This window comes from Salmo trutta, chromosome 6 (genome assembly GCF_901001165.1).
Source record: "Salmo trutta chromosome 6, fSalTru1.1, whole genome shotgun sequence".
Classification (NCBI taxonomy): domain Eukaryota; kingdom Metazoa; phylum Chordata; class Actinopteri; order Salmoniformes; family Salmonidae; genus Salmo; species Salmo trutta.
Window position 1 is genome coordinate 51,157,388 of NC_042962.1, and position 27,580 is coordinate 51,184,967.

A 27,580-nucleotide genomic window follows, 5' to 3' on the forward strand; every position below is an offset into this window, starting at 1 on the left:
GAATCAAGCTGATGAATCAAAGTATTTTTTTTCTGGGAGAGAGTCTATCAGTGCTGTTGCAAGTTCAACAGGTATTGATGAGGACATAAGCTGGTACCTGCTGAAACCTGGACAGGCTCCTAAACTCATCTGATGTCCAAGCTGAAGATGCAGGAGATTACTATGGTATGGGTGATTATAGCATCCCAGAGCTCTTCACACAGTGATTTTAGAGTCATACAAAAACCTTGCTCAGGCAGACTGCACAGTGACTGTACTGTTGCAGCTTGCACCTACTGCGGGTGCTGAAGGGCAGCAGTCTATGACATGGAAAACTGGTCCACTGAACACAGAATTGAGATCCTCACACAGCGTTTGACAGTCCCACACCAGGACAACGCCACTCATGACAGGAGCATAGGTCCCACAACCACCTCCTCTACAAAACCATATCCATAACTTCACCTCCATATAGAAAGCACCACTTTACTACCACACCATGGACCTTCCTCTGTCTGCTGTTTCTGGTTTTGATTTGATTTGTAGCTAGCGCTCCAGGACCAGGGCTGCAACTAAAGCCTGTACTGCCTGTAAAGAGTGTTGGGCTCCCTGTCAGTAGGTTAGAGCACTGCAATGCCTACATACTGCAGGCCCTCAAGGAAACTCAAGACCACACACACACACACACACACACACACACACACACACACACACACACACACACACACACACACACACACACACACACACACACACGTGTGTATGATAGCTGGGGACAGTTAGGGAACAGCTGGGGAGAAAAGCCCCAGGGAGGGAGGGAGGGAGAAACAGGGATGAGCTGGACATGCAATGCTCTGCTAGCCACCCCAACACACACAGTCTGGCCTCTTTGGTTTGATCAAAGGGAGTGCATTCATAGACTCTTGTCAGGTTCCCAGATTACTACACAAAACACACACACCACACACACACAGTCCCTGGGGCAATGTGTGGCCATTCTCCATCTCTGTCCGTCAGTTTAGTCAGACATTACACTCCCAGCATGGACACAAGAGCCATCCCATTCAGACTCCTCTGAGCGAGAACGTTCACCAAAACACATCCCGGATGATTTCACTTCCTTGTATACCAGTAAATGTACTGAGCACACGTCAACAGGACATATCAACGTCTTAGTGCAGGGCTATTCCACTCCAGCCTTGATATAAAGGGCCTTACAAAAGTATTCATCCCCTTTGCATTTTTCCTATTTTGTTACATTACAACCTGTAATTTAAATAGATTTTTATTTGGATTTCATGTAATGGACATACACAAAATAGTCCAAATTGGTGAAATTAAAGAAAAAATATTACTTTTTTAAAGAAATGCAAAAAAACTGAAAAGTGGTGCGTTTATATGTATTCACACCCTTCGCTATGAAGCCCCTAAATAAGATCTGGTGCAACCAATTGCCTTCAGAAGTCACATAATTAGTTCAATAAAGTCCACCTGTGTGCAATCTAAGTGTCACATGTTCTGTCATATATGGACCTGTTCTGAAAGGCCCCAGAGTCTGCAACACCTCTAAGCAAGGGGCGCCACCAAGCAAGCGGCACTATGAAGACCAAGGAGCTCTCCAAACAGGTCAGGGACAAAGTTGTGGAGAAGTACAGATCAGGGTTGGGTTTTAAAAAATATCAGGAACTTTGAACATCCCACGGAGCACCATTAATTCCATTATTGAAAAATGTAAAGAATATGTCACCACAACAAAGCTGCCAAGAAAGGGCCACCCACCAAAACTCACAGACCAGGCAAGGGGGGCATTAATCAGAGAGGCAACAAAGAGACTAAAGATAACCCTGAAGGAGCTGCAAAGCTCCACAGCGGAGGTTGGAGTATCTGTCCATAGGACCACTTTAAGCCGTACACTCCACGGAGCTGGGCTTTACGGAAGAGTGGCCACAAAAAAGCTATTGCTTAAAGAAAAAAATAAGCAAATGCGTTTGATGTTTGCCAAAAGGCATGTGGGAGACTCCCCAAACATATGGAAGAAGGTACTTTGGTCAGATGAGACTAAAATGTTGCTTTTTGGCCATCAAGGAAAATGCTATGTCTGGCGCAAACCCAACACCTCTCATCGCCCCAAGAACATCATCCCCACAGTGAAGCATGGTGCTGGCAGCATCATGCTGTGGGGATGTTTTTCATCGGCAGGGACTGGGAAACTGGTCAGAATTGAAGGGATGATGGATGGTGCTAAATACAAGGAAATTGTTGAGGGAAACCTGTTTCAGTCTTCCAGAGATTTGAGACTGGGACGGAGGTTCACCTTCCAGTACAACAATGACCCTAAGCATACTGCTAAAGCAACACTCGATTGGTTGAAGGGGAAACATTTAAATGTCTTGGAATGGCCTAGTCAAAGCCCAGACCTCAACCAATTGAGAATCTGTGGTATGACTTAAAGATTGCTGTACATCAGCGGAACCCATCCAACTTGAAGGAGCTGGAGCAGTTTTGCCTTAAAGAATGTGAAAAAATCCCAGTGGCTAGATGTGCCAAGCTTATTGAGACGTACCCCAAGAGACTTGCAACTGTAATTGCTGCAAAAGGTGGCTCTACAAAGTATTGACTTGGGGGGTGAATAGTTATGCACGCTCAAGTTTTCCGTTTTGTTGTCTTATTTCTTGTTTGTTTCACAATAAAACATATTTTGCATCTTCAAAGTGGTAGGCATGTTGTGTAAATCAAATGATACAAACCCCCCAAAACTCTATTTTAATTCCAGGTTGTAAGGCAACAAAATAGGAAAAAGGACAAAGGGGGTGAATACTTTTGCAAGCACTGTATGCAGTACAGCTGGTTTTCCTTTTCCCTGGTAATTAAATTGATTGATAATTGAATTGCCAGATTCCTCTGACAGGGGGTATTCCATAAAGTAGGATCAATGAGTTATCTAACTTTCCTAAATAGTCTGAAATAAATTCCTTTCTTAAAGATCTGAGAAAGGCATGGTGTAACTGACTCCAGTTGTGGAAAAGTGTAAACAACGGCGTACAGACGGTACATTACCTCTTCTATGTACCCAAGTTCCAGTTTGATTTATTCAAGATAATAAGATGAGAATAGAGAGACCGTACTAAACAAACAAATAAACAAAGACTTTCCAGTTCAGTTTGCATACACAAATAGGGCAGTTAGTGCAGAGGTAGGTTGAACAAGGAAGTGCCTAAAGGTGGATTTACAATTGAGTAAGTCAACGTGTTTCAGTGGAGAGTCCGCTCGTTTCAGAGCATATTTACATACAGTGAGCTCCAAAAGTATTGGCACAGTGAAATTATACAATGGCTATGAGGTTAAAGTGCAGACTGTCAGCTTTGAGGGTATTCTCATCCATATCGGGGGAACTGTTTAGAAATTACAGCACTTTGTGTACATGGATTATTTTATGCCAAATAGAAATGAATGGTAAATAATGTAGTCCCATTTTGGAGTGACTTTTATTGTAAATAAGAGTAGAATGTTTTTAAACACTTAATGTTGATGCTACCATGATTACGGATAGTCCTGAACTAATCGTGAATAATGAGTGAGAAAGTTAGACCCCCCCCTCAAAAAAGATGCTAAATTCCCCTGTTATTGTAATGGTGAGAGGTTAGCATGTGTACAGATCTAGCTCTGACTTTGCCGATAGCTACTTTATTGAGGAAAAGTGTACTTATTATTCCTGTCCCAGCTAGCTATCTTAAGATGAATGCACTAACTAAGTCGCTCTGGATAAGAGCATCTGCTAAATTACAAATGTAAAAATGTAAATAAAAAAATAAAAAAGTGACTCCAAAATGACACAATACATTATTTACCATTCATTTCTAATGGGCACAAAATAATCTACAAACAAAAAGTTTGTGGAGTCACAAACTCGATGTAATCATTGAGTGGTAGAAATATGGGATCAAATACCACACTTTTGACTACTATAATACACACAAGTGAATTTGTCCCAATACTTTTGGTTGCCTAAAATGGGGGGACTATGAACAAAAAGTGCTGTAATTTCTAAACGGTCACCCGATATGGATGAAAATACCCCAAATTAAAGCTGATTTGAACCTTATTGTATAATTTAAAATCCAAAGTGCTGGAGTACAGAGCCAAAACAACAGAATACTTTTGGAGATCACTGTATATCTACAGCACATGGATCTCCTGACAGTAGACTTCAGATTACATTGAGACCTTCTTATTGTTTGGTGGTTAGTTAGTTTGTGCAGTGGCTGTTCTTTGCTTCAGGTTGCATTGCAACCCATGTTTAAAACAGTCACACTGCGCAGATTATCAGATGTTACAATGCCTGGATTAGTCTTTAACATCTAAGGAACCACATTAATATGACATTGGAAGCTTATCATATAAATCTTCTTCAGGCTAGGGTCTTTTTTTTCTCAATTTCCACCTGACTGACATGCTCAAAGTAAACTGCTTGTTACTCAGGCCCAGAAGCCAGGATATAGAAAGCTTCATAGTGGTTATGAAGATGGGCAAACATTGTTGTCGTGGCGCCATGTTGAACTTGTTGATTTTCGGCTGGGTACCCTACACAAACACAAATCAAACCAAAATGTTATCATCAAGTAAACAAGCAATAAATCAAGCGTGAAACAAGCGTCACTACAGACCCAGGTTCAATCCCAGGCTGTGTCACAACCGACCGGGAGTCCCGTAGGGCGGCGCACAATTGCCCTAGCGTCTTCCAGGTTAGGGGAGGGTTTGGCCGGGGGGCTTTACTTGGCTCCTCTCGCGCTCTAGCGACTCCTTGTGGCAGGATGTGCACCTGCAGGCTGACTTCGTCGTCAGTTGAACGGTGTTTCCGCCAACACATTGGTTAAGCTGGCGGTTGTTAAAGAGTGTGGTTTGTAGGGTCATGTTTCGGTGGACGCATGACTCGAACTTCGCCTCTCCCGATCCCGTTGGGGAGTTGCAGTGATGAGACAAGATCGAGATTGGATATGATGAAATTGGGGAGAAAAAGCGGGGCAACATTTTTTTAAATACTGGTACGATATTTTGTTTGGTTAAAGTTTGTCGTATTATCCGTGCTCAGCTACAAGCTGCTGGACATATGGTTCCAGGAGAAGAGAAAGAGCGAGTGGGAGGAGTGTGATTAAGATACAACCAATCAGAAAACTCTTGTTGCCACCTGTTTTTTTACATCAAGTTATTATTTCAATTCATAGGATTCATACAATACATTTATAGATAATTAATAATTGAGATTCTAGCATGCAAAGAAGTGCCCATAGCAGACCATCTTTTTATGACTTTTTTGATCTCCTCAAAGGTTTCTAAGTAGTTCTTCCTGAATGTAGTGTCAATAGATTGGGATATGTTATTGCCTAAGTAGGTGGTTTGTTTCTTCCCTGGAATCATGGGTGGTAGTTGAACACTTCCCATAGCTGAGTTAAGAGGAAGTAGAGCTGATTTAGACTAGTTGATCTTGTAACCAGACCATGAGCTGAATGCTGTGAAAATAGACATTATTGGCTGGAGGGGTTTTTGAGCGCTTGCAACGTAAAACAGTATGTCATCTGAATACAGAGAAATTGATTGTTCAGTTTATTAGATGTTTATATGTGAGGATGCAAAATGTTTGCGTATGCTTTGTGGCAGCGGTTCAAGAGAGAGAGCAAATAGCAAAGGGGATGCGGGACAACCTTGTTTACATCCTGGTTGTATGGTAAATGGATTAGAATGGGTAGTGCCTGTAGATATACATCCTGGTTGTATGGTAAATGGATTAGAATGGGTAGTGACTGTAGATATACATCCTGGTTGTATGATAAATGGATTAGAATGGGTAGTCCCAGTATATATACATCCTGGTTGTATGGTAAATGGATTAGAATGGGTAGTGTCTGTAGATATATATCCTGGTTGTATGATAAATGGATTAGAATGGGTAGTCCCTGTAGATATACATCCTGGTTGTATGGTAAATGAATTAGAATGGGTAGCGCCTGGAGATATACATCCTGGTTGTATGATAAATGGATTAGAATGGGTAGTGCCTGTAGATATACATCCTGGTTGTATGGTAAATGGATTAGAATGGGTAGTGCCTGTAGATATATATCCTGGTTGTATGGTAAATGGATTAGAATGGGTAGTGCCAGTAGATATATATCCTGGTTGTATGATAAATGGATTAGAATGGGTAGTCCCTGTAGATATATATCCTGATTGTATGGTAAATGGATTAGCATGGGTAGTCCCTGTAGATATATATCCTGGTTGTATGGTAAATGGATTAGAATGGGTAGTCCCAGTAGATATATATCCTGGTTGTATGATAAATGGATTAGCATGGGTAGTCCCAGTAGATATATATCCTGGTTGTATGATAAATGGATTAGAATGGGTAGTGCCAGTAGATATATATCCTGGTTGTATGGTAAATGTATTAGAATGGGTAGTGCCTGTAGATATATATCCTGGTTGTATGGTAAATGGATTAGAATGGGTAGTGCCTGTATATATATATCCTGGTTGTATGGTAAATGGATTAGAATGGGTAGTCCCAGTAGATATATATCCTGGTTGTATGATAGATGGATTAGAATGGGTAGTGCCTGTAGATATACATCCTGGTTGTATGGTAAATGGATTAGAATGGGTAGTCCCAGTAGATATAACAGAAGAAAGATTCACATACATGGTGCAAATCATTTGTATAAATCTTGCCCCAAAACCAAAATGTTCAAGAACAATCCATAATTATTCCCACTCTAAGTGGTCAAAGGCTTTCTCTGCATCTGATAACACAGCACACAGTGTATGCAGACTGGAAGCCTCAGCAACCACATGAAACATGCAGTTTATGTTATCGGCTGCCTGACGACCTTAATAAACCCTGGTTGTTCAGGACGTATGATTTTGTTAATAATGTTCTCTAGGCGCATGGCTAGAACTTTGGCATACATCTTCATTTCTGTTCAGATTAAACTGATTGGCTGAACATTTTGACAGTTTGTGAGGTCTTTTTCTTTCTTTAGGGGTTAGGGATATAATAGCTGTATTAATTCTCTGTGGAATTGTCTTTTTTCAATAGCAATGTTAAGCGATTCAAGAATAACTGGTCCTAGGTCATCCTAAAAGTAGAGAATGAGTTCAGGAGGTATTCCATCAATACCAGGCCCTTTATCTTTCTTCATATTTAAAAGAGCAGCTTTCAGTTCAGATAAAGTGTCAGGTTCCTCTAATACAACTGTTTCTTCTTTAGAGAGTTTGGGCAGCGTAAGGTTCTCCGGGAACTGCGGACAAGCAGAAGTATCAAAGCTATATGAGGAATTGAATGAATCTGAATAATATGCTCTAAAAGTTGTATTTATTTCTGTAGGATCAGATATCAGTCCCTTATCAGAGGATCTGATCAACTGTATTGATGATCTTGTTTCAGCATGTTTAAACTGCAGTGTCAGTAAGTGACTAGGCCTACTCCCTTGAAATAGTATTTTTGTCGCACCTATCTAGCTATGAATGTCAAAAAGCGATAAAACAGCTTGCAGGCCCAGTCTGTAATTCCACCAACAACTGACCCTGTCTGAACCATAGGCTTAGATAGATCACATCGTTATTGTATCTGTCCCATTATAGTGTCTGTGAGAGCACAGGCAGTGCCATTGAGGCCATCTCCATTTTGAAGTAGTCCATTTTCTTCTTCTTCTACTTTTACTGATAAACAAACTGACAGGGTGCAAACTGTCACCTAGACTGTGTTGTTTGAACAGCTTTTAGAGCCAAGGTTGGTGATTTACTGCCCCCTGCTGTAATGTAATGTTTCCTCATGAGTATAATTCATTGGCTGATCCCTCCTGATGACCTGGATGGAATTATGTGATCATTCCTTAACCCATAGGAAGTACCACTCAGTTGACTACTTCAAAATGGTGGAATACCTCAAAGGCAATGTCCATGCAAAAACAGTTACATCCATCTTAGGCCTCAATCATTCTTTATGGACTGAACTAAACTTCAGCATGATGCCATTTTAGCAGAAAGGCTAGAATAGCCAGTATAGAATAGCAATACACTAGTATTGATTGAATACACTTACATGTAACTAAATTCTATGGTCAATTACAGGTCTTCCCACAGATTTAGGTCAGCTATATTCTTCCATGTTTAATATTATGTTTATGTCATTGCATTAACAGTTTCATCATCTGTCCTCAGGTAGGGTATTTCCATAGAGGAGGTGCTTTGCATTGGCAGCTCAGGCTTCAGTGCTCTGGGAGTGTTTATAGCCCTGTGAGTTTCAGACTGCAGGACTGAGATACTTCCTTCAACACAACAGAAACCACGGCAACCATGACTCATCATCATCATCTGGACACTGGTCTGTTGCTGCCTCAAAGGTCTGGGACATTTAACAACCTTTGGAAATATTAATCATTAGATTAGATAGCATCTTTGATATATATATCAATCCCACTGTATCAATATCAGAACCTGCATTACTTTTACATTGTAAAATATTCAACCTTATCTGGAATATGTGACTTATTGTTTGTCTTCAGGATCCAGCAGCCAGTATATTGTGACTCAACCTCGTGAAGTTTCATTTTCTCCAGGAGACACCATCACTCTGACCTGTACAACCAATCCTTCAGTTACAATATATTCAGATGGAGGTTGTCGCAGAGCATGGTATCAGCAGAGAAAAGGAGAAGCTCCTACACTGTTGATATACACAGGGCCTCCAGCTTGATTCAGTGGTAGAGGAGGTGACCTGACCATCAGTGGAGCTCAAACGGAAGATGCAGCAGTTTACATCTGTCAGAGTTACCACAGTGGTCCAGTGTTCAAACTGTGATTTAGAGTCATACATAAACCTCCCTCAGTCAGACTGCACAGAGTCTGTACTGCTGCAGCTGGGACCTACTGCAGGTGATGAAGGACAACAGACTGACATCGAAAGCTGGTCCACTGAACACAGACTTAGACAATCCCACACCAGGACAATGTTACTCTGGTTACTCATGACAGGATCATAGTTCACCAAACCACCTCCTCTACACAACCATAACCATTACATCACATCCATATAGAAACCACCACTTTACTACCACACCATGGACCTTAACCTCTGGAATGTTCAGATAGAAATTCATTGTGTAACAGACATCATTATCTGTCAAAAAGAACATTGAGTGTTCAAGTCTTTAATCTTCTAAATGGCTTCTCCCAGAATAGAGACGTTCTGTCCCCAGGGGGTGACAGAGAGAGAGAGAGAGAGAGAGAGAGAGAGAGAGAGAGAGTCACTACCGAACACATGAGCTGTAGCTTACTCACATTTGGAGGAGAAATATTGGAATGACTGGAATTCTGAAAGAATTTGGTTTTTAATGTAAAGATATAGTTAAATAATATTATTACCTGTAGTAGAAAGCAATGGGTTAGAAGAAGCCTACATAACCAACCCATAAAGTAAAGTTTAACATCCATATATGGCCAGCTATGTAAACTTTAACATTGATTTATTCTGTAATAGATGTGGTTTAATTGGTAACATACATTTTTGTCTTCTTCTAATGCCTCTTAAGGGGAAAGTCATCTAAAAGTAACTGAATGTAATCAGATTACATTACTGAGTTTGGGTAATCAAAAACTTACATTACTGATTACAATTTTGGACAGGTAATTATTAACTGTTAGAAAGTAACCTACCCAACCTTGGATAAGATATTGTGTAAAATAATGAATTTGAAGAATGTATCTGCACTGTCCTTTTGTTAACTAGCTAGTCAGACATTTTTATAGGAATTGATTGCATTAATTGTTCAAATTAACTGCTAATATGCCCACATTCCATTTAAACAATGCAGCCAATCCACAGCAATACACTGTCTGAAATCAGTCGATGATAGGACTTAGACAAGTTGTAAATGCAGGAAGTACTGATATTGTATCATATAATGGGCTCCCTGTGGCTCAGTTGGTAGAACATGGTGTTTGCAATGGTGTTTGCAATGCCAGGGTTGTGGGTTTGATTCCCATGGGGGGCCAGTATAAATAAAAAAATGTATGAAATGTATGCATTCACTACTGTACGTCGCTCTGGATAAGAGTGTCTGCTAAATGACTAAAATGTAAATATAATAGCACTCTGTTTTCCAAGAAAACAACAATTTAGACATTTATCGTCTGTTTACATATATTTTAGAGGCAACTTACAGAAAGTTTGTTTAAAACCCATATAAACTGTATCTATGATTATCTGACAATATTTTAGGTTGACAGTAATTCTATTACCCAATTTCCGATATTTCACATGCCTTACTTTTATGTTCCTGCATAAGTAAAATCAGGATTAAGCCTCATTCCAATTAGGCTGGTTTGGATTTCTCCCTGACCACAATGGCTGCCATTTTCATCCCATTCTGGAACTTTGAGGGTTGTTGACATAGCCCCTCTAGTAATTTAATAGGATATCTATGGCTAGGTTGAAGATGGGAAAGTTAAGACAATTAAGTAATTCCATGCGGAATCATTCGAAAATAAACTAATTCATGGGACCAGGTCCTTTGATAACTGCTAGCACCGTTTTTAACTAGCAACGCTGGTCCCATGAATTTCGAAGAGTGATGAGATATTAGAATCCTCTTGTCTTAACCTGTATATTTTGAACGAAGCTCTATGGTCGCACCACCTGTCATGGATCCACCTGTCACCAGAGGGCAGCAGAGACCATCCTAGAGACATTAATGACACTCAGGTGTGTCCTCATACTCATTATGATTTCTCTGTTTAAAGAGGAGTGTGTTCTGGTTTCCTTTGCAGAAGCTTGAATTGTTTACCGTGTGCGTTTGTTTCGTGTGTGAGTTTTTGAGATGTATTGTTTGTTGTTTTCCCAGTGTTACTGTGATCCTTCGGCTACTGTTTCTCAGTAAAGTATTTATGTTTATCCTTAACCACTGATTCCTCATCTGGTCTCTTCTCTGCACCTGGGTCCCACCTCATCACGTCACACCACCATCCTCAGATAGGATATAAACACATCATAAGCCAAGGCAAAGAAAATTAGAATTGCAGGAAACTAGGAACTAGTAAACAGCCTCATTGGAAAATGTGTACAATAGCATGAGATTAGCTATAAAAACCACTCATTTTTCTCTCTGCCCCATGGCAAATGTGGTAGCATAATTATAAGATTATGTTATGTTTGCACCAAATGGTTGTTTTATGAACTAGAGTAAGGGCTTGGGATGGCAACTGTTAACGAGATGCTTTCCACTCTAGCTTCCTGTAGTTAGTCTGGGTTTTGAGAAGGAGACGAGGAGAGAGGACAAGAGGAATATGCAATTGAGATCTTCCCTACGCAGAAACTGTTTTTCCCCATCTAGAGTCCACTATCATTCTCTATGGTCTGAACTGAACTTCAGCATGACACCACCTTACCACAAGAGAGCGCCATCAATCTGCAAATATCAGAGCCATTGAGAAACAGGTACCATAACATTTTGTGAAGTCTTCGATTCAGGCTATAAACATTTGAGGTATGGCATAACAGTGGGAGGTTCATCCTGAAATCAAATGTATTTTGGACTCAGTTTTACATAAGACTGTAGGTATATGTAGGTATGTAGGTATAATATAATAATGGGGTTGTGGGGTTGTGCCTATGTCTCTATAGTTATCATCCTTTGATTGAAATTCCCCTTAGGATGGAATGACTCACGGCTAACAGCAAAATAACAGATATGAGAGTTATAAGTCACTCTCTTACTCTCTGTCTTTCTCTCTATGTGTCTCCTTCTCTCTCCTTCTCTTTCTCTGTTTCACACACCCAGCAGCCTATAGAGTGGTGTTTTGTATAGCTGTTGAGATCTCACTGGTCCAGACACTTTACAACTTCAGTGTTAGTAGCATTGGGTCCAGTCTGCTCACTCCTCTCAGAGCCACAGATTTTGATGATGAAAACGATGAAGATGAAATCACTGATTCCACTGCTGATAACGCCGGGGTTCCTGACTCAGGGTGAGAACGTCTCTGACCTTTCTGAAAGGTCGTATTCAGACAGCTTCTAGTTTGCCACTGTTTGTACAAGTTTTCGATGCCTTTATTTGGATTATTGTGACTAATCAAATATAATTATCCACTATTTTATTTCAGAGTCATCTGCAAATTGTTTCCTGAATCAAGCTGACGAATCAAAGTCTGTCAGTCTGGGAAGACTGTGTCTCTCAGTGCTACAGGAGGTTCATGTATTGATGATGACATGAGCTGGTACCTGCTGAACCCTGGACAGGCTCCTAAACTCATCTATACAGTAACCCTTCAGTCTGGAACACCATCTAGATTCAGTGGCAGTAGATCAGGTACTGAGTACACTCTTACTATCACTGATGTCCAAGCTGAAGATGCAGGGGATTACTATGGTATGGGTGTATATGGAGGCACAGTGATTTATAGTTGTACAAAAACCTCCTTCAGTCAGACTGCACAGAGACTGTACTGCTGTACATTAGAGCCTACTGCAGGTGTTGAGGAGCAACAGACTATGACATGAAACACTGGTTCACTGAACACAACTCAGGTCCTGGTTATATGACATCACTAAGCATAAATAACCACTACTTTAACAACATACAGAACATCTGGTTACAACTCACAAATGAATCTCAAACACACCACATAGTTTAGTCATGATCAAAACCAACAGATATATCCTATAACCCTCCCATGTCTATAATGGTCAGATGATGTGGTTCTGGTCCTGTCCCCAGATATTCACTGTCCCAAGGTGTTCTACCCACTACCCACCCTCCCTCACCCTCCCTCACCCCTACCAACCTTCTAATGTCCATGTTGTTACAGAGCAGTTTAGGCCAATTTTAACAACCACAAGTCCACAGATATTCACTTCTATTAATTTTCATAATAAAAATCAGGGACGCCTTATTCGACATTAAAACAAAGCATTTTATTTTGTTAACATTTCCAATCTAAAAGCCAAAGCAATAAAACACAGGTACATATTTAAAGACGCAGAGTCCCAGATTGATGACCAGAGCTGAAGCTCTAGATAGATATTTAGAATGATAGAATGACAGATAGGTAGGTGTTCTCTGTGTACAGGGTGTCTACTGGGAACAGTGGTGTGGCTCCAGTGTGTGAGTGATGGGGGTCTGGTCCTTTAGGGTGGCCTCACAGGTGACTGAGCCAGCCTTCCTCCACTGGTCAGTGGGGAGGGTGAGGCTGCTGCTCCAGCTGTAGTGACCGTCCTTCTCCAGGACCTCCAGGCTCTGGCTGCCCTGCAAGGCCCCCCCGGCCCCCAGCCTCCAACCCAGCTTCCAGCCCTCCGGGAAGCCCTTGTTGGCCAGGCACGCTAGGACCACATTCCCCTGGTCCTGCTCCTCACTGGAGGGGAGTAGGACGGTCAGGGAGGGACGTACCACACCCACTAGGAGAGAGAGGATGAGGGGGAAAGGAGAGATGACATGTAAGGGTTAAACTGGACAAGAACCTTGAAGAACTTTCAACAACTTTAATATGAAGAAACAAATCTGATACTGTATAAAATAAAATTGTGTCTGTGAAAATGGCAGGTTGTTTATATATATTCTACAGACTCTTTCACTTCCCTCCAATAACATCTATGAAGCGTGACCACACACTACAGTCAGTGATGTGTTAAATTACAGTATAGATATTAAACTTACATGCTTACAATATAACATGTTTAATAATGCTGCTAAACTGGTTTAGTGTTTTTAAAAACATCAAACACTAAAACTATTGTTACAGAGTTTGGTAGATTACGTTTTTGTCCTTGAATGATCATCAGCGCATATGGAAACATTGCAAATAATCTGAAATAAATAAATTAAACTTCCAAATCTACACATTTTTCTTAATTATCACTTTTTGGGACTTAATAAATGTTAAAATAAATCTATTATAATAATGATGACTCTCTTGTACTTACAGTCAACGATGAGTTTGGTGCCTCCACCAAAAGTCCACCACAGTGATACAGACTCATTGAACGGGCGTACAAAAACCTCCTGCACTTTACACACACCAGTAACTCTCTACACAACACACATTCAACCCTACCACTGATTGTCTGTCAACAACACCATGTGCAGGTGAAAAAACACACACACACATATATACAGATTATTTCACTCTTGACTTTAACATATAAATGTTGGAGATATCAAATGTATCTGACAAATGTTAAATACTAAATTCTTCCACAGATTTAGGTAAGATATTGTATTCAATGTTTAAGATTATAGTGTTTATGTCAATGCATTAACAGTTTCATCATCTGTCCTGAGGTAGGGTATTTCCATAGAGGAGGTGATTTGCATTGGCAGCTCAGGCTTCAGTGCTCTAGGAGTGTTTATAGTCCTGTGAGTTTCAGACTGCAGGACTGAGATCTGTCCATCAACACAACAGAAACCAGGACAACCATGACTCTGATCACCATCTTCATCTGGACACTGATCTGCTGCTGCCTCAAAGGTCTGTTGTTTATAACTCTTACTATGGAAAAAGGGCATGTTGAGTACCTTCTATAATCATTGAAATGGCTCTCAATTAATAAATGTCCATGGATATAATATGATGAAATATAAATTCTGTTATTTATACTTGTTGATTAATTAATATTTTTCCTCTTCAGGATCCAGAGGTCAGGTGACTGTGACTCAGCCTCCTGTAGTGACATTTTCTCCAGGAGACCCCGTCACTCTGACCTGTACAACCAACCCTAAAGTGTACAAATGGGATGATGGAGATGAGGGTGCTTTCTGGTATCAACAGAGACCTGGAGAAGCTCCCAAACTCTTGATAAAATACGTAAAGACACGGCTAGATGGGATTCCTGCTAGATTCAGTGGCAGTGGGTCTGAGAGGGACTTCACTCTGACCATCAGTGGAGTCCAGGCTGAAGATGCAGCAGTTTACTACTGTCAGAGTTACCACTATCTCAACAGTAAATATATCTTCACACAGTGATTTAGAGCCGTACAAAAACCTCTTGCATGAAATGACACACATCACTGGTCCTCTGAACACAGAACTAAGGGTCTTGTTATACGACATCACCAAGTATAACCTCTTTACTAACTCAAAGAAATAATGGTTACAAACTAGTTTCATAACCCTCCCAACCTCCCATGTCTACAAATATCCTCCTTATCAGAAAGATACAGGTGAAATAGTCCTATTGAGGATGAATAATCCATATCATGTCAACATAAAATCATGTGTGAAGCAAAAAGGTTGGTGTACCTCAATGCTTGGTTGACCAACCAGACACACACAGCTGGCCAACACTTCCGTGGAGCAGTATTGGGTGTGTAAGTGCATGACTGTGTGTGACTGAGAGAGAGCCCTGTGAAACAGAAACTTAGATTTGCATGGCCCCTCTCCCAGAATAGAGAAGTCCCCAGATGTTCTCCCATCCTTAACACGACACCAGCGCTAGACCAGAGGAGGTCAAAGATCAAAGTCAGAGGTTAGATGTCAGTCACAGGTCATTTGATAGGTCACTGCACTAATCTTGTGTGGTGTGGACAGGAAGAGGTTGGACACAGGTCATCAGCCAGACTGGTAAAGGTCAAAGATTAAAAAGTCAGAGGTCAGTTCCCAGGGAAGAGAGTCAGTTCAACCCCAACATGCCACATGCCATTTTTTTCTAGTCAGCTTTTTGTTTTCTTGCCAAAGAGACTAGTTGACAAGAGCACCATTTTCTAAGGTTAAATTTTACATCCCTAGTGCCCACTAGAATGGCATGAGGAAGTATTAGATAACTAGTGATCTACATCTGAAGAAACATCATGAATTCATCAGGAATCAGCACTGAGCCAGATTCATCATGATTCAACACTGAGCCAGTTTCATTATGAATCTGTCAGGAATCAGCACTGAGCCAGATGGAAGTCCTTCATCCCAGTCTAGAATACCTCCAGGGTCACTGACAGGTCAGCCAGTGGCAAAGGTCAACAGTTTCAGAGTCACATGCTCAAAAACACACACAACCTCCTAATGCCTCCACAAGTACCTGTCCTGTACCGCACAGGGGCATCTCCCAGACCTAACCCTGAGTAAACTAGACATCAGTCAGAGGACAACATTCACCTCCAGGTGATATGTCTGAGCTAGCAAGGTCATAGGTCAGATATGAAAGGTTGCACCTTGCCTCTATGCCAGTAAGTTTAGGGCAGTACAGCACATTACCATTCCTTATATCACTGGAGTCTGAAGCGATGTATTAACTCTGTATCCCGTAACTAGGAGATCTGTCACAATGTTATTTTCATTCTGAAAAGCTTCATAGGTGTTATGAAGATGGGCAAATATTGTTGTCTTGGCGCCATGTTGAACTTGTTGATTTTCGGCTGTGTAGCCTACACAAACACAAATCAAACCAAAATGTCATCATCAAGTAAACAAGCGATAAATCAAGCGTGAAACAAGCGCCACTACAGACCCAGGTTCGATCCCAGGCTGTGTCACAACCGACCGGGAGTCCCATAGAGCGGCACACAATTTGTCAAGTGTCTTCCAGGTTAGGGGAGGGTTTGGCCGGGGGGGCTTTGCTTGGCTCCTCTCGCGCTCTAGCGACTCCTTGTGGCAGGATGGGCGCCTGCAGGCTGACTTCGTCGTCAGTTGAACGGTGTTTCCGCCAACACATTGGTTAAGCTGGCGGTTGTTAAGGAGTGTGTTTTGTAGGGTCATGTTTCGGAGGACGCATGACTCGAACTTCGCCTCTCCCGAGCCCGTTGGGGAGTTGCAGCGATGAGAAAAGATCGAGATTGGATATGATGAAATTGGGAAGAAAAAGCGGGGGCAACATTTTTTAAATACTGGTACAATATTTTGTTTGGTTAAAGTTCGTCGTATTATCCGTGCTCGGCTACAAGCTGCTGGACATATGGTTCCAGGAGAAGAGAAAGAGCGAGTGGGAGGAGTGTGATTAAGATACAACCAATCAGAAAACTCTTGTTGCCACCTGTTTTTTTACATCAAGTAATTATTTCAATTCATAGGATTCATACAATACATTTATAGATAGATATTTTTTATCAGAAACAACTCCTTTTGAGGGGCGTCTGTCCGTTGGAAGTTTGACCAATGGGTGTACTGTTGGTTCTTCTCCCCAGGGGACCCCATAGGCTGGCGTGGATAGGCGGAGTTGAAGGTAAAGAAGAAATTATGAACCTGGGACATTTAAACACTGGTGGATTTCCTGGAAACTGAGGAGTCAATTCACATTGAATATGTCTTTGAAAGTATAAACACCCTTCTTAGACCAAGAATCTGATATAAATGGTTTCTTACACACTAAGCATTCCATTTAAGATTCGATCTCATATGCTTCTCTGTAGCTTTCCACACATTTACTGAGTATGCTATAATGGGTCCAAACAAGTCCACCTGATGCTTTTGTTGTCTGTGGTGTTGCATATTTAATCTGTGGTCTCTGTGGTATAAATTATTGGAGACAGGTGCAGGAATATGTAATAGGGGTTTTTAATACTTCACCGAAAAATATAACATGCCATGAAAAGGCACGGGGACGAAGCCCAAAACAAACACATATACAAAAACACAGGGATGTAACCCAAACAAAAGAGTGAGTTTAAACCTCTGATAAATACAGGGGAAGAGTCCCGTAATAACAAGTACACACAGCACAAAAGCCAAAACACATGTACTCACAAGACCAATGGGAACAATAACCCACAAGACATTGGTGAACAGAGGGCACATATATACCATACTAATCAGGGGAATTGGAATCAGGTGTGCGTAATGAGACAGTTCAGTGATTCCTAGAGGCCGGTGACGTAGACCTCGGGAGCTGGTGCACAGAATGAGCAACAGTACCGGGGAAATTCGTGACAGTCTCTTTCTCCCCCAAATGAACTTCTTTATGACACAGTCAAGTTTAGACCAATAGTATACAGGAGGAAGCAGTGGTAACATGGAACTCATAAAATTGATACAAGGGAGGACATTCATTTGAATAATTGAGATTCTAGTATGCAAAGAAGTGACCATAGCAGACCATCTTTTTATGGCTTTTTTGATCTTCTCAAAGGTTTCTAAGTAGTTCTTCCTGAATGTAGTGTCAATAGATTGGGATATGGTAATGCCTAAGTAGGTGGTTTGTTTCTTCCCTGGAATCATGGGTGGTAGTTGAACGCTTCTCATAGCTGAGTTAAGAGGAAGTAGAGCTGATTTAGACCAGTTGATCTTGTAACCAGACCATGAGCTGAATGCTGTGAAAATTAACATTATTGGCTGGAGGGATATTTGAGCACTTGCCACATAGAACAGTATGTCATCTGAATACAGAGATATTGCTTGTTCAGTTTATTTGATTTTGATATGTGAGGAAGCAGAATTTTTACGTATGCTTTGTGGAAGTGGTTCAAGAGAGAGAGAGCAAATAGCAAAGAGGATGAGGGGCAAACTTGCTTACATCCTGGTTGTATGTTAAATGGGTTAGAATGGGTAGTGCCAGTAGATATATATCCTGGTTGTATGGTAAATGAATTAGAATGGGTAGTGCCTGTAGATATACATCCTGGTTGTATGATAAATGGATTAGCATGGGTAGTCCCAGTAGATATATATCCTGGTTGTATGATAAATGGATTAGAATGGGTAGTGCCAGTAGATATACATCCTGGTTGTATGGTAAATGGATTAGAATGGGTAGTGCCAGTAGATATATATCCTGGATGTATGATAAATGGATTAGAATGGGTAGTGCCAGTAAATATATATCCTGGTTGTATGATAAATGGATTAGAATGGGTAGTGCCAGTAGATATATATCCTGGTTGTATGGTAAATGGATTAGAATGGGTAGTGCCAGTAAATATATATCCTGGTTGTATGGTAAATGGATTAGAATGGGTAGTGTCAGTAGATATACATCCTGGTTGTATGGTAAATGGATTAGAATGGGTAGTGCCAGTAGATATATATCCTGGTTGTATGGTAAATGGATTAGAATGGGTAGTGCCAGTAGATATATATCCTGGATGTATGATAAATGGATTAGAATGGGTAGTGCCAGTAAATATATATCCTGGTTGTATGGTAAATGGATTAGAATGGGTAGTGTCAGTAGATATACATCCTGGTTGTATGGTAAATGGATTAGAATGGGTAGTGCCTGTAGATATAACAGAAGAAAGATTCACATACATGGTGCGAATCATTTGTATATATCTTGCCCCGAAAACGAAATGTTCAAGAACAACCCATAAATATTCCCACTCTAAGCGGTCAAAGGCTTTCTCTGCATCTGCACACAGTCCCGTGTGTGGCTCAGTTGGTAGAGCATGGTGTTTGCATTGCCAGGGTTGTGAGTTCGATCCCCACGGGGGACAAATGCGGAGAAAAAAATGTATGAAATGTATGCATTCACTACTGTAAGTCGCTCTGGATAAGAGCGTCTGCTAAATGACTAAAATGTAAAAAATGATAATACAGCACACAGTGTATGCAGACTGGAAGCCTCAGCAACCACATGAAACATGCAGCTTATGTTATCGGCTGCCTGACTACACTTAATAAACCCTGTTTGTTCAGGACGTATGATCTTGTTAATAACTTTCTCTAGGCACATGGCTAGAACTTTGGCATACATCTTCATTTCTGTTCAGATTAAACTGATTGGCTGAACATTTTGACAGTTTGTGAGGTCTTTTCCTTTCTTTAGGGGTTAGGGATATAATAGCTGTACTGATGTCTCTGTGGAATTGTCTTTTTTCAATAGCAATGTTAAGCGATTCAAGAATAACTGGTCCTAGGTCATCCCAAAAGTAGAGAATGAGTTCAGGAGGTATTCCATCAATACCAGGCCCTTTATCTTTCTTCATATTTAAAAGACCAGCTTTCAGTTCAGATAAAGTGTCAGGTTCCTCTAATACAACTGTTTCTTCTTTAGACAGTTTGGGCAACGTAAGGTTCTCCGGGAACTGCGGACAAGCAGAAGTATCAAAGCTATATGAGGTACTGATTGAATCTGAATAATATGCTCTAAAAGTTGTATTTATTTCTGTAGGATCAGATATCAGTCCCTTATCAGAGGATCTGATCAACTGTTTTGATGATCTTGTTTCAGCATGTTTAAACTGCAGTGTCAGTAAGTGACTAGGCCTACTCCCTTGAAATAGTATTTTTGTTGCACCTATCTAGATATGAATGTCAAAAAGCGATTAAAGAGCTTGCAGGCCCAGTCTGTAATTCCACTAACAGCTGACCCTGTCTGAACCATAAGCTTAGATAGATCACATCGTTATTGTATCTGTCCCATTATAGTGTCTGTGAGAGCACAGGCAGTGCCATTGAGGCCATCTTCATTTTGAAGTTTTCCAGTTTCTTCTTCTACTACTTTTACTGGTAAACAAACTGACAGGGTGCAAACTGTCACCTAGACTGTGTTGTTTGAACAGCTTTTAGAGCCAAGGTTGGTGATTTACTGCCCCCTGCTGTAATGTAATGTTTCCTCATGAGTATAATTCATTGGCTGATCCCTCCTGATGACCTGGATGGAATGTTGTGATCATTCCTTAACCCACAGGAAGTACCACTCAGTTGACTACTTCAAAATGGTGGAATACCTCAAAGCCAATGTCCATGCAAAAACAGTTATATCCATCTTAGGCCTCGATCATTCTTTATGGCCTGAACTGAACTTCAGCATGACGCCATTTTAGCAAAAAGGCTAGAATTGCCAGTATAGAATAGCAATACACTAGTATTGAATGAATACACTTACATGTAACTAAATTCTATGGTCAATTACAGGTCTTCCCACAGATTTAGGTCAGCTATATTCTTCCATGTTTAAGATTATTGTGTTTATGTCATTGCATTAAAAGTTTCATCATCTGTCCTGAGGTAGGGTATTTCCATAGAGGAGGTGATTTGCATTGGCAGCACATGCTTCAGTGGTCTGAGAGTGTTTATAGCCCTGTGAGTTTCAGACTGCAGGACTGAGATCTGTCCTGACACTTTAAGACTTCAGTGTTATCATTGTTGTATCCAGTCTGTTGTCTTCTCAGAGCCACAGATGATGATGATGATGAAGATGATATCACTGATTCCACTGCTGATAACGCTGGGGTTCCTGACTCAGGGTGAGAAACTCTCAGCATCTCTCCCTGTGGTCTACTGGTTTTAACAGGTTTTAATGGGCTTGTACATGTTTGTCCACGGAAAACATTTTCAATGCCTTTTAAGTTATTTTGAAGACTCCTCAAAGCAAGCATTTTCTGTTTCAATTTCAGTGTAATCTACACAACGTGTCCTGAATCAAGCTGATGAATCAAAGTCTGTTCGTCTGGGAGAGAGTCTATCAAAGCTGTTGTAAGTTCAACCGGTATTGATGATGACATGAGCTGGTACCTGCTGAAACCTGGACAGGCTCCTAAACTCCTCATCTATACAGTAAAAACCCTTCAGTCTGGAACACCATCTAGATTCAGTGGCAGTAGATCAGGTACTGACTACACTCTTACAATCACTGATGTCCAAGCTGAAGATGCAGGGGATTACTATGGTATGGGTGTATATGGCAGCCCAGAGCTCTTCACAGTGATTTAGACTTGTACAAAAACCTCCCTCAGTCAGACTGCACATAGACTGTACTGCTGCAGCTGGGACCTACTGCAGGTGTTTAGGAGCAACAGACTATGACATGAAACACTGGTCCACTGAACACAGACTTAAGATCTTCACACAGCGTTAGACAGTCCCACACCAGGACAATGTTACTCTGGTTACTCATGACAGGATCATAGTTCACCAAACCACCTCCTCTACACAACCATAACCATAACTTCACCTCCATATAGAAACCACCACTTTACTACCACACCATGGACCTTCACCTCTGGAATGTTCAGATAGAAATTATCTGTCAAATAGAACATGGAGTGTTAGCTCTATTCATTGTTTTTCTATCTGTAACGTGTCAACCGCTTTACCTCATTGAATGTAGCCCTGAATTGCATGGTCATGGTGGGATGGTTTTGCTTCTCCCAAAATAGAGCAGAAAGAGACAGACAGAGAGAGAGACTGAGCTTGAAACAGCAGATCGCACATTCAACAGTCACTACAGGACAGATGACATATCTTACTCTCATTTAGAGGAATAAAGTTATGACTAAAACTACAAACATCTGTAACTACGTTTCCATTTGTTGTCACAATAAATAAATGATTCAACGCATCCATCATTTAATTTTCCAAATCCAACTTTATTAGAACTGAGACAGACAGCAACAACACAGTAACAGTCTGAGTACATAACACATAGAAGTCTCCTGTAGTCTATATAATACACATTACTACCCAGACTGTGGTCTCCCCAGCAGTACTAGAGTTTACTCAGCACACTACTCTAACACTCTAACACTCTACTACTGCTCCAACCAGGCCCCAGACCAGACCAGAGCCTTGTCTACTCCTGCTTCCCCAGACAGAGCTCCTGTTGTGGGCCTCCTCCACTAGGTCCTAGACTAGACACTGGCTCCTGCGAAGGGGGGAGGCCTGGGTGTGTTTGAAGTGGGAGACCCTGCAGGTGTAGAGCTCTCCCTGCTCCCAGCCTGCCTTGCTCAGGGTCAGGGTGCTGCTGCGTCTGTAAAGGCCTTCCTTCTCTTCTTCTGGACTGGTCACAACCCCCTGGCTCACCTCCAGCCCGTCCACCTCCCAGCTCACCAGCGCCCCCTGAGGGGAGTAGCCAGTCAGCAGGCAGGCCAGTGAGGCAGAGCCCCCAGAGAGCTGCTCAGAGGAGGGGGGGAGCAGAGACACTGTGGGACTGACAGTAGGACCAGCTGGAGAGGAGAGAACGTTTTAATGTTACATTCCAGAGGAGAGAGAAATAGAGTGCTCTATAAAATACAGAACTTATTAAGGTTCACAGAGAACACAACACCTCACAACTCAACAACAATTACATAAATGCACAATAAAGTACATCGCTGTTGCTGATTTTTTATTTAGCCATGTATTTTCACAGCCTGTGGAATATCTTTGCTGTAAAAGGGACAAGGATCCCATTCATTAAGCGATCTTATCGCTCAGTAACACTGCTAAAAGCAGATATTAAGTACATTTATACTCTGGTGATCAAACAACAACAAAGCAGCCAACCCCACCAGTGTTTTTGGTAAACAGCTGAGGGATGGAGCTGGAGACCTGTAACACCTCTCAAATTCATAGACAAAGCTATGGATGCAAGTACTGGCCATCCATAAGATAAAAAAATGTAATTTCAACCATGTTTTGAGGCTATATAGTGTTTGTTTAAAATGATATTGTTCACAAACAATTTAGAAAATATGATTCTATTTTGCGTTCTGATAAGAGTACGGCAGTTGAACTAAGCTCATGAGGCATATTAAATATATATATATATGTTGTTCAAGAATCAATTGGTATATATCATTAATTTAAAAGTCCCAAAACGTATGTAGCAATCACAGATTTCCCTTTTAAAGTCGGTCCACTTTACAATAATATCAGACAATAAAAGTGGACCAGAACTTTTTATGTTATTCTAATAACATTCCCTGTGTAATTCACGTGTCATAGCAGGGAACTAAACCTGATTAAAGCTCTTTGAATAAAAAATGTGTTTCTTTTGTATTTTTTCAAAGACAGGTTGCTTGGCTGCACAACTGAAAGTCTCCCACATTTTGCATTCTAAACCCTCCATTCTAAAATAAATACTAATATTGGGGTTTCCTTTAAAAAACACTTACTTTTCAGCAGCAGTTTGGTCCCTCCACCGAACGTGTACCACAGTGATACAGTCTAGTTAAGACGCCGTACAAAAACCTCCTTCACACAAGAGTGAGCACACCCTGCACTAACAGTACCACTCATATAGCTCCACACAGCTTTGTAGAGCTTTACTATACTCATAAAGCATGACACATCTTCACATACAATTACAGGATCAGTATTTGACACTCTTAATATAGGAAAAATTATACCAAGTAATACTCATGTTTTATCATTCACATTACCATTATATTTGAGTCACTTAGCAGACACTTGTCCAGAGCATCTATGTGCATTATTCTAAAGATAGCTAGGTGAGACAACCACAATAATTAAGCACTTTATGTACCTGTGGAGTCTACTCTGATTAATGATGTCTCTGAATTGGGCCTAAATTCAGCCAAATTCACTGTACAATGGTTTTTCATCAAATGCTGTCATATGTTATCATATTGCAAATGGACAGAGTGAGACATTGTCATTTGTGACCAATATCAATGTTGACAATTGTACCATTTTTACTGTCAACAACAGAAATATAATGCAGTTCACATGATTATTATTTGCAGTTTATTATTCTGTACTGAGGTAGGGTATTTCCATAGAGGAGGTGATTTGCATTGGCAGCTCATGCTTCAGTGCTCTGGAAGTGTTTATAGCCCTGTGAGTTTCAGACTGCAGGACTGAGATCTGTCCATCAACACAACAGAAACCAGGACAACCATGACTCTGATCACCATCTTCATCTGGACACTGATCTGCTGCTGCCTCAAAGGTCTGTTGTTTATAACTCTTTCTATGGAAAATGACATATTGTTGAGTACCTTCTATAATCATTGAAATGGCTCTCAATTAATAAATGTACCTGCATAAAATATTATCAATTATTAATTCTGTTATTTATACTTGTTGATTAATTAATATTTTTCCTCTTCAGGATCCAGAGGTCAGGTGACTGTGACTCAGCCTCCTGTAGTGACATTTTCTCCAGGAGACCCCGTCACTCTGACCTGTACAACCAACCCTAAAGTGTACAAATGGGATAGTGGAAATGAGGGTGCGTACTGGTATCAACAGAGACCTGGAGAAGCTCCCAAACTCTTGATAAAATACGTAAAGACACGGCTAGATGGGATTCCTGCTAGATTCAGTGGCAGTGGGTCTGAGAGGGACTTCACTCTGACCATCAGTGGAGTCCAGGCTGAAGATGCAGCGGTTTACTACTGTAAGAGTTACCACACTGGAGGTGTCTTCACACAGTGATTTAGAGCCGTACAAAAACCTCCTGCATGAAATGACACACATCACTGGTCCTCTGAACACAGAACTAAGGGTCTTGTTATATGACATCACCAAGTATAACCTCTTTACTAACTCAAAGAAATAATGGTTACAAACTAGTTTCATAACCCTCCCAACCTCCCATGTCTACAAATATCCTCCTTATCAGAAAGATACAGGTGAAATAGTCCCATTGAGGATGAATAATCCATATCATTTCATCAAAAAATCATGTGTGAAGCAAAAAGGTTGGTGTGCCTCAATGCTTGGTTGACCAATCAGACACACACAGCTGGCCAACACTTCCGTGGAGCAGTATTGGGTGTGTAAGTGCCTGACTGTGTGTGACAGAGAGAGAGCCCTGTGAAACAGAAACTTACATTTGCATGGCCCCTCTCCCAGAATAGAGAAGTCACCAGATGTTCTCCCATCCTTAACACAACACCAGCGCTAGACTAGAGGAGGTCAAAGATCAAAGTCAGAGGTTAGATGTCAGTCACAGGTCATTTTATAGTTCACTGCACTAATCTTGTGTGGTGTGCACAGGAAGAGATTGGACACAGGTAATCAGACAGACTGGTAAAGGTCAAAGTTTAAAAAGTCAGAGGTCAGTTCCCAGGGAAGAGAGTCAGTTCAACCCCAACATGCCACCAGACTGCCTGTCACTTTATTGTAGTCAGCTTTTTGTTTTCTTGCCAAAGAGACTAGTTGACAAGAGCACCATTTTCTAAGGTCAAATTTTACATCCCTAGTGCCCACTAGAATGGCATGAGGAAGTTCTAGATAACTAGTGATCTACATCTGAAGATTCATCAGGAATTCATCAGGAATCAGCACTGAGCCAGATGGAAGAGCTTCATCCCAGTCTAGAATACCTCCAGGGTCACTGACAGGTCAGCCAGTGGCAAAGGTCAACAGTTTCAGAGTCACATGCTCAGAAACACATACAACCTCCTAATGCCTCCACCAGTACCTGTCCTGTACCACACAGGGGCATCTCCCAGACCTAATCCTGAGTAAACTAAACATCAGTAAGAGGACAACATTCACCTCCAGGTGATATGTCTGACCTAGCAAGGTCATAGGTCAGATATGAAAGGTTGCACCTTGCCTCTATGCCAGTAAGTTTAGGGCATTACAGCACATTACCATTCCTTAACTCACTGGAGTCTAAAGCGATGTATTTTCTCTTTATCCCGTAACTAGGAGATCTGTCACAATGTTATTTTCATTCAGAAAAGCTTCATAGGTGTTATGAAGATGGGCAAATATTGTTGTCGTCGCGCCATGTTGAACTTGTTGATTTTCGGCTGTGTAGCCTACACAAACACAAATCAAACCAAAATGTTATCGTCAAGCAAACAAGCAATAAATCAAGCGTGAAACAAGCGTCACTACAGACCCAGGATCAATCCCAGGCTGTGTCACAACCGAACGGGAGTCCCATAGGGCGACGCACAATTGGCCAAGTGTCTTCCAGGTTAGGGGAGGGTTTGGCCTGGGGGGGCTTTACTTGGCTCCTCTCGCGCTCTAGTGACTCCTTGTTGCAGGACGGGCGCCTGCAGGCTGACTTCGTCGTCAGTTGAACGGTGTTTCCGCCAACACTTTGGTTAAGCTGGCGGTTGTTAAGGAGTGTGGTTTGTAGGGTCATGTTTCGGAGGACGCATGACTCGAACTTCGCCTCTCCAGAGCCCGTTAGGGAGTTGCAGCGATGAGACAAGATCGAGATTGGATATGATGAAATTGGGGACATAAAGCGGGGCAACATTTTTTTAAATACTGGTACAATATTTTGTTTGGTTAAAGTTTGTCGTATTATCCGTGCTCGGCTACAAGCTGCTAGGCATATGGTTCCAGGAGAAGAGAAAGAGCGAGTGGGAGGAGTGTGATTAAGTGTGAGCAGCCATTGTTGCAATGCTAACTGATGAGGTGGAATCCACCTTTGTACAATAATTATCTTAGCAACTGTGGTTCCTGCCAACCACACTCTCTGTTGGTGTTCTGACAAGTGCCAATCAGAGTCATCACAAAGCAACATCCCTATTGGATCTAATGGCAGTATTTTATCTAAGTACAGAGATGACATTGTTGACTTTCCTCCAGAATGCAACCACCCCTGGGCATTTCCACAGCACATGCTGAAAAGTACCAAGATCCCCTGTGGTGCAGAACTCACAATGGTGATGGACTAATACCCATGTGATGTCTTTGAGGTGTTAGATCTGTTCTATGGCAAATGTTTTAATGAATTGGTGATTGGGGTATCTAGATGATCCAAATATATTTTCCCATACTGTCTCCCAATTTATTTGTCTGTCAGAAAGTCTAAAATCATTTTCCAATACAGTGGATAGACATAATGGCTTTTGGCTGCAAGAAATAATTGACTATAGATATCAGAAACAACTCCTTTTGAGGGGCGCCTGTCCGTTGGAAGTTTGACCAATGGGTGTACTGCTAGTTCTGCTCCCCAGGGGACCCCATAGGCTGGCGTGGATAGGCGGAGTTG

At 41.3% G+C, this 27,580-nt stretch overlaps 1 long non-coding RNA gene and 3 gene segments (V, D, J or C); 2 read left to right on the forward strand and 2 right to left on the reverse strand.

The window, feature by feature from the left end:
* Positions 1 to 12,924: 12,924 nt before the first annotated feature.
* LOC115195147 (Ig lambda-2 chain C region-like) lies at positions 12,925 to 14,169 on the reverse strand. The segment is given in 3 exon segments: positions 12,925 to 13,426; positions 13,952 to 14,057; positions 14,155 to 14,169. Coding segments are annotated over 3 exon segments (441 nt in total).
* LOC115196196 (immunoglobulin kappa variable 3-15-like) lies at positions 14,030 to 15,256 on the forward strand. The segment is given in 2 exon segments: positions 14,030 to 14,496; positions 14,657 to 15,256. Coding segments are annotated over 2 exon segments (387 nt in total).
* A 6,985-nt stretch (positions 15,257 to 22,241) lies between these two features.
* LOC115196197 (uncharacterized) lies at positions 22,242 to 23,871 on the reverse strand. Its single transcript, XR_003878812.1, has 2 exons — positions 23,769 to 23,871; positions 22,242 to 22,838 (listed from the first exon to the last, which is right to left on the reverse strand). It is a non-coding gene; the product is annotated as an uncharacterized LOC115196197 (long non-coding RNA).
* Positions 23,872 to 24,413: 542 nt separating this feature from the next.
* LOC115196198 (immunoglobulin kappa variable 3-15-like) lies at positions 24,414 to 25,318 on the forward strand. The segment is given in 2 exon segments: positions 24,414 to 24,565; positions 24,728 to 25,318. Coding segments are annotated over 2 exon segments (378 nt in total).
* Positions 25,319 to 27,580: the final 2,262 nt, after the last annotated feature.